The following is an 8,146-nucleotide window of genomic DNA, read 5'->3' as shown; positions in this document are numbered from 1 at the left end:
TATGGAGTAACATGTTTTACTTATATGTTGGCAAGATATAAAAAAAAAGCATATGTTTTTGCTAGTAGTAAAACTGGTGTAAGTTCCATGAAAGACATTGTTGCAATTTCTGTGAAAATTCAAAACATGCATAACAATTTGAAAAGCAGTTTCACTACTAGGAATTTATCCTTTGTGTATATTTTCCCCAACATAATATTCATTGCAGCAATATTTGTGCTGAATATCCATCTTGAAAGGATTTAAAAATTCCTTTATTTAAAAAGTGGAACACTGGAGGTCCTGCCGTGGTGCAGTGGTTATGTATCTGACTAGGAACCATGAGGCTGCAGGTTCGATCCCTGCCCTTGCTCAGTGGGTTAAGGATCCGGCGTTGCCGTGAGCTGTGGTGTAGGTCGCAGACGCGGCTCGGATCCCGCGTTGCTGTGGCTGTGGCGTAGGCCGGTGGCTACAGCTCCGATTGGACCCCTAGCCTGGGAATCTCCATATGCCACGGGAGCGGCTCAAGAAAAGGCAAAAAGACAAAAAAATTAAATTAAATTAAATTAAATTAAAAAAAATGAGGAGTTCCCGTCGTGGCGCAGTGGTTAACGAATCCGACTAGGAACCATGAGGTTGCGGGTTCGGTCCCTGCCCTTGCTCAGTGGGTTAACGATCCGGCGTTGCCGTGAGCTGTGGTGTAGGTTGCAGACGCGGCTCGGATCCCGCGTTGCTGTGGCTCTGGTGTAGGCCGGTGGCTACAGCTCCGATTCGACCCCTAGCCTGGGAACCTCCATATGCCGCGGGAGCGGCCCAAGAAATAGCAACAACAACAACAAAAAAGACAAAAAGACAAAAAGACAAAAAAAAAAAAAAGAAAAGTGGAACACTAAGTAAGCTATCGAACACAGCAGAATGCTCCGGTTTGTGTGGGAAAGGTGGGAATTATGTGCGTAGCTTTAAAAAAAAAGTCTATATGCAATCTCCAAACGGTACATCATAAACTGGTAGCAGTGATTACATTAAGAGTGAAACCAGGGGACTCGAGTTTAGGAAAAAGAAACAGATTTATTTGGACTTTGTACTTTTGTAGATTTTTTTTTTTTTGTATTTTATACCAAGGGCATGTATTAACTACATCGATAGTTGTGAAATAATGTTTCAGGAAATACAAAATGAAGTAAAAATGGAGAGAGGAAGCTTTCACTTACACAGGGTGCTTTATGATCAGATAAAACTTGGGTCAACTTCTAATCATGCCACTGGCTAAAATTATAACCTCACATAAGTTATTTCTAGGAGTTCCCTGGTGGCTCAGTAGTATCCAGCATTGTCACAGCTGTGGCATGGGTTTGATCCCTCTGCGGGTGCAGCAAAAAAAAAAAAAAGCTATTTTTTCTCTCTGAATCTTAGTTTCCACATTTATACAATGTGAGTCCCCCCACCCCCCAAAATAGAGCCTACGGATTATCACTGAAGTGAGAATTAAATGATATGTATAAACAACTAAACATAGTATCGGGTAAATGGGAAGTGTCCAATATAAATGGTAGTTATCCTTATCATATGGTCACCTAAACCTCACAAAATCTAGCAGGGGAAAGAAGAAAGTCTATTGTAGGCTTGAGGAAAGCCCCACTCCATCTTACAAGTGAAGGAAGTGGAGTTTGAGCCAACAGATTTTGTAGCTTACAAGGCTCGGTATCTCATTTTCTTCCATTCACACCTGAATTCACAAAGAAAAAAACTGTGAAAAGTGAGCTCTTCCAATTTGAGGCAGCAGTTCCAGCAAAGCACTTGGAGAGACAACATGGGTTGCAAACCTTCGTTTTTTACCAGTTGATTATTGCACACCGACCATTTCTCTTCCCACGGAGAACCGTCTTACTACCTGATAAAGGATAACATATAATGGTGTGTGTAAAAGAGCCATCACACAATACAGTCATCACCAGGCAAGCCTGCGAGTGCTTGGTCCTATTTAATCTACTACAGTTAAGAGTGTTAGACTTTTTATGAACGGAAGATAAGCGTGAAACATGCCACTCCATTCTCCATTTCTCGGTTCCAGGGCACGACTGTATTGCCGCTCCTGTCTTCAGTCTTACACGATTGCAAGGAGTTTCCCCATCCAGAGAAGTTTGACCCAGGCCACTTTTTGGATAAAGATGGCAGCTTCAGGAAAACGGAATACTTCGTGCCTTTCTCCATTGGTAAATACGGTCAGGCCCCATCCAGACCATGCATGCGCACATTTTGGACAGCTTTTAGCTTCACCGAATGCATGGCGTAACTGCGTAATCCACTGATGGTAGCAAAGTCAGTCAAATCAATCTGCTGTAACACTCAAATCGGTATGGAGCCCTTTAAGTTTGTACACCAGTAGGGTCAGGTAAGTCTTCCAGGGACCGTTTTGTTTTTTGGTAATTGAGAGTAATGCCAGTTTTTACAGAAACCAAAGCAAATTGGCTCAGTTCAGATGTCACACATTATCAGATGATGAGGGGACCTGATTTTGCAAACTCTTGCTTGTTGATCCTTTGGGATATTGACTTTTCCAAAACAAAATGTACCGGTTTCTTTCGTCTTTTAAAATTATTAACCCTGATTAATCTCCTGGTTCTTAGAGCCAGAGCCCTCAAAGGGACCGTTGGCCACGAAACCTTCTTTTTCCGCCTCTGAAATCCAGAGCCCCACCTACCCTTACATCTTTGCAAGACTGCTTGGCTCCCAGTTGCTATTTCCCATAAAGGCAGAAAGGCAATTTGGGATTGGTCAGTACACATTCTTTTTCTTTGTCAACCTAGCCAATCATCTGATTCGTATTTTCAGAAGTAGCAATTAATATGTTTTGTGTCTAATTACAAGGATAGCAAGTGTTCAATAGAAAAGATGGAAAATGCAGAAAAGCAAAAAAAAGAGAAAGAAAAGTTATTTGCAACTTTATCCTACAGAGAGAATCACTGTTAATATTATGCTGTAAATACTCCAAATGATTGGGTAGGTAGACATAACATATATATATATATATTTTTTTTTTTTTTAATAAAATCTGGTGTGATACCCTGCTTTTACTTACTTAGTGTGTTGTGATAAAAGACAGCCTGTGGTAATAAATAATTTTCGTCAATCATATTTAGGTTTCATTTATTTAATCAGTCCAACATAGACAGATGTCTAGTTTTCATCTAACTCGTCAGGGCCGTAAATAGCAATGCAAGTGACACCCTCCTAGGGGAATTGCTACTTCTTGCAGACAAATCCCCAGAAGGAGAAGTACGGAATTAAAGAGTGAAAATTTCCTCAGAGGTGCTTGAGATGTATTGACAAATATCCCTCTAGAAAAACCAGCAACTCATTGTCCGCCAGTGGTTTCCGAGCAGTGTCTTCTCTGATCCGTATTTTCAGCAGCGTTTAGGAGTGTATTGCATTTGAATATGAGCTACGGCATTTGAATTTGGAGCAGGCTAACGGAACTGTCTCCTCGTTCCAGGGAAACGGGCCTGTGCTGGAGAGAGCCTGGCTCGCATGGAGCTCTTCCTGTTCTTCACCACCATTCTGCAACACTTTGTCCTGAAGCCCCTGAAGGAGCCAAAGGACCTAGAGACCAAGCCCATTTCGGTTGGGCTTCTCAACTTGCCACCACCCTTCAAGCTGTGCCTCATCCCTAGATAAAGGAAGAACTTCTTTTACCAATTGAAATCAAAGTAATTGCTTTTTCCTCTCACTCCTCCTACCCAAATGGTCTCTCTCTGCATTTTAGGTATTGCCTGGGGCAGAAACACTAATCATTAAACTCTGACGGACATTTGTTTAAGTCTACAAATCTCTTGACACAAAGGAACAGGGTCCTGAAAGTTCCAAGGGTCAAGCAGTATACTTATACCCTAGAGAGTACTTTAGAAACTGTGGTCTAGCCGAAGGCCTTTATCAGGCAATCAGCAAATAATGCAGCCTTCACTCTTTCTGTGACTTTGGAGATGTGCTGATTTGCTCTAGTTTTTCAAAATAGAGAAATTAATATAATCGCCCATGTGCAATGTTTTTCCTCTTTTCACTCGAAAATGCATGATTTCTGCCACGTGACAAAATAAATCCTTTTTTCCCACAATAGATCTTCTTTGTGTATTTGACTTTATTTCAAGTCTTAAGACCCCCTTTGTGGTGCTCCTGCTGTGATGCAACGGGATCGGCGCCATCTCTGGAGCTCTGTTTCACAGGTTTGATCCCTGGCCCGGCACAGTGGCTTAAATAAATATCCGGCGGTACTGCAGCTGTGGCATAGGTCACAACTGTGACTCCCTGGCCTGGGAAACTCTAGATGCCACCGGGCAGCCCCTCCCCCCAGAAACTCCCTTTCCTTGAGCTCTGGGCCCTCTGTCGTTAGACTAGAGTCAACAGCTTAAGTGATAAGCCCCATCCCAAGTCTTTCCGTGTCCCACCCTACCTATTTGCAGCCAGTGACTTACACAAAGAAGTCAAACCATGTCCATAGCTAGGATTCAGACATGCGTAGCTGAATCTTCAGAAAATGGTGAGGGCTGGGGCTTGGGGGTCGGAGAGCAAGAGGGCAGGTTGCAAAAAAAGACTGACTATTGACTCAGAAGACCAATGACTCAGAAGAGAATGGCTACAACTGCCCAGCAGTGGCCCAGTGGAGTGCTGTGAGCAGCAGCTGCTACAGAAGCATGGCTCAAATGCCAGCACGCAGACCAGCCTCTGGGGCCCTGGGAGGCAAAGAAGCTTTAAAAGCAGAGCCGAGGCGTTCCTGTTGTGGCTCAGCGGGTTAAGAACCTGACATGAGGATTTGGGTTGGATCCCTGGCCTTGCTCAGTGGGCTAAGAATCCGGTGTTGGTGCAAGCTTCGGTGTAGGTCCCAGAGGCAGCTTGGATCTGGTGTTGCCATGGCTGCAGCATAGGCCAGCAGCTGCTGCTTTGATTCAACCCCTAGCCTGGGAACTTCCATATGCCACAGGTGTGGCTGTAAAAATTAAAAACAAAAAACAAACAAAAAGGCAGATCTGAGTTTCTGGGCATATGCCCAGAAGAACTCAAAGCAGGGACTCCAGCAGATATCTGTACACCCGTATTCTTAGCAGCATTCTTCACAATAGCCACAGACTAGAAACAACGGAAATGTCCATCAACGGATGAATGGACAAACAAAACTTGATATGTACATACAATAGAATATTATTCAAAGGGAGGACACATAGTTTAACACACGCTACAACATGGATAATCCCTGAAGACACTATGCCCAGTGAAATAAAGAAGCCAGTCACAAAAGGACCAATACTGTCTGATTCCACTTGTATGAAGTACCTGGAACAGTCAGACCCATAGAGACAGAACGTAAAATGGTGCTTGGTGGGGGAGGGGGCGAGGAAAAAGTGGGGAATTAGTATTTGATGGATATGGAGGCTTTGTCGGGGATGATGAGAAAATTCCAGGTGGGTGGGTGACGGTGATACTTTACCACAATGTGAATGTGCTGAATGCCACTGAAGGGTCCACCTGAAAATAGGGAAAATGGTAAGTCTTATGCCATTTACTTTACCACACAAGATAGTAGAGCTGAGGTGTTTGAGTCAGACAGGTCGGGATCTGGCAGCTGTAAAGTTTTGGATCCAAATGTTCATGTGATTTGCTAACGTGTGATTGTCTCTGCCTTCTCCCACCCTCACACTCCTTTCTAGCTAATGGGAATTTTGCCTTTTGTCACCCGGATTCTCCTCCTCCCATGCATTCTGAGAAGTTTTGAATCTGCCCACCAGGTTCCCTGGCTTGGGATGCAGAATTAGCAGAATGAAGAGCAACCAGAGAGAAGAGGAAACGTTCGTTTGGAAGGTGAGGTTAAACGCCAAGATAGAAACGCAAAGAGGAGAAGATAAGGGAAGAGGGTGACGATGGTGCCGAGACTTCAGTTTGATTTGGGGACTCTGGGGAGGCAGGGAGCAGAGAAGTGAGAAATTCTAGGGACACTGCTGAGAGCGAGGGAATTGAGAAGGAAAGAGAAGAGCTGGAGAGGACAAGATGGCGGAGGAGTAGGGGGACACGCTCGCCCTCTCCCACAAACCCAACAAAAAAAGCACATCTACAGAATAAATGACTCGCACAGAACAGCAACCAACCGCTGGCAGAGGAACCTAAACTCCAATAACGGCAAGAAGTTTGTGACGTTACTGGGCAGAACGGGAGAAAAGAGGAGAGTGAGAGAAGGTGAATCCGAGCGGGACGGGCGCTCCCGAAAGGGAACTGCGGAGGAGAAAGGGATCCCGCACCCTGGAAAGTCACCTACACGGGGGAAAGATCAAACGAACTGGAGGAATCTCCAGATGCAGAGAAGAGTGTGGCAAAGTTGGAGTACGAAAAGCCGATCAAGAACCGAACGGACCATCTGAACTACGGGCACAGTCACCAAAAATTGAGACGCCTGGGTGGGGGCTGGGCACCGAATCCTCGCCTCGGAAGATTAGTCTGGGAGAAAGGGCAGGGGGACGCCTGGGTGGGGGCTGGGCACCGAGACCTCGCCTCCGAAGGTTAGTCCCCGGGAAAGGACCGGGAGACACCTGGGTGGGGGCTGGGCACCGAAGGCCTCGGCTCCAGAGGTTAGTCCCCGGGAAAGGACCGGGGGACGCCTGGGTGGGGGCTGGGCACCGAGACCTCGCCTCCGAAGGTTAGTCCCCGAGAAAGGAATGGGGGACACCTGGGTGGGGGCTGGGCACTGAGGCCTCGGCTCCAGAGGTTAGTCCCCGGGAAAGGGCCGGGGGACGCCTGGGTTGGGGCTGGGCACCGAGACCTCGGCTCCAGAGGTTAGTCCCCGGGAAAGGGCCGGGGATGCCTGGGTGGGGGCTGGGCACTGAGATCTCGGCTCCAGAGGTTAGACCCTGAGAACGGGCTGGTGGGGCGGGGCGGAGCAGAAACTGCTTGGGAGGTCTAGAAACCATTTGGCATGGGGCAGAGACTGCCTGGGAGACTAGAAACAAAGCTGTGGCAGAGGAAGGGAACAATACTCTAGGGGCGGGGAAGTGGAAAGCCGCATCAGAGGGAACCTGGGAGAAGAGCCTGGTCTGCGCCCCGTGCTGGGGAGGGGAGAGAAGGGGTGGGTCCCCATAGAATACCCCCCACGCCACAGCAAGCTTACAGGCCCGCTAGCTAGCAGAAAGCTGTGCTTCCCAGTGCATCCCCTCCCCCCACCCCCACCCCCCCCTACGCTCTCACCTAACCTGGGGCTGCCTGCCATCCAGGAGGGCTGGCCTCAACAATTGCCTGAAGCCTACCACCACAGGGGCTGTCCCTGCACAGGCCTGATTGCCCTTTGGAGGGGCTATACTTCCGGAGAGCAGCACCAAACACCACCAGCCCCCGAGAAAAGGCCTGCAGCCCAGAAAAGCTAGAACAAGCCTAGCCAGGCCGTGAATAGATCTGCCTAATTCTCGGACGGTTTTTCTGAGTCGGGCTGCCCCGGGGAGGAGCCTCTTGGGTTTCCAACGGCCCTGCTACCCGCCCAAGCCCCCAGGGGGTGCCCTAGTGGATCAGCTGCATAGGACTGCCAGCTCCAGGCAGGACCCCCTGCAGCCCAGAAAAGCTGCAACAAGCTCGGCCGAGCCGGGAAAAGATCTCAGACGGTCTTTCTGAGTCGGGCTGCCCTGGGGAGGAGCCTCTTGGGTTTCCAGCGGCCCTGCTACCCGCCCAAGCCCCCAGGGGGTGCCCCACTCCCGCAGAATAGCTGCTCAGAACCACCAGCCACCTGGAAGAGCCCCTGCAGCCCAGAAAAGCTGCAACAAGCTCGGCAAGACTGTGAAAAGATCCGCCTACACTCTCAGGCCGTCCTTCTGAGTTGGGCTGCCCTAGGGAAGAGCCTCTTAGGTTCTCAGTGACCCAGATAGCTGCTCCAGCCCCCAGGGGGTGCTGCACTCCTGAGGAACAGCTGCCCAACACCGCCAACCCCCTGCAAGAACCCCACAGCCTAAAACTACCAGAGCAGGCTCTGCATGACCAAGTGAAAATCTGCTACCTTCGTGGTGTGGACCTCCAGTCCTGTCTGCCCTCAGGAAGCCCTCCTTTGCTTCAAAGAAACACTGTTAGCCCCATCAACACTCCAGAAAAGCCACACTGCCTCAAAAAAGATTGACCAACAACACCAGCCCGCAGGAAATATTCC

The 8,146-nt window shown here is 48.2% G+C and overlaps 1 protein-coding gene across 1 annotated transcript in view; it reads left to right on the top strand.

The window, feature by feature from the left end:
• LOC125116716 (cytochrome P450 2C23-like) overlaps positions 1–4,094 on the top strand; it is a 29,274-nt gene extending 25,180 nt beyond the window's left edge. Inside the window, exons 8-9 of the mRNA XM_047762181.1 lie at positions 2,051–2,192; positions 3,473–4,094. Coding sequence (XP_047618137.1) covers positions 2,051–2,192; positions 3,473–3,654 — 324 coding nt within the window. The 3' untranslated portion in view covers positions 3,655–4,094. The remainder of the gene's footprint in view (positions 1–2,050; positions 2,193–3,472) is intronic.
• The last annotated feature ends 4,052 nt before the right edge of the window (positions 4,095–8,146 follow it).

This window comes from Phacochoerus africanus, chromosome 15 (assembly GCF_016906955.1).
Source record: "Phacochoerus africanus isolate WHEZ1 chromosome 15, ROS_Pafr_v1, whole genome shotgun sequence".
In the NCBI taxonomy this organism is placed as follows: domain Eukaryota; kingdom Metazoa; phylum Chordata; class Mammalia; order Artiodactyla; family Suidae; genus Phacochoerus; species Phacochoerus africanus.
Note: the sequence above shows the minus strand (reverse complement) of the source record. Positions and strands in the feature narration are given on the sequence as shown.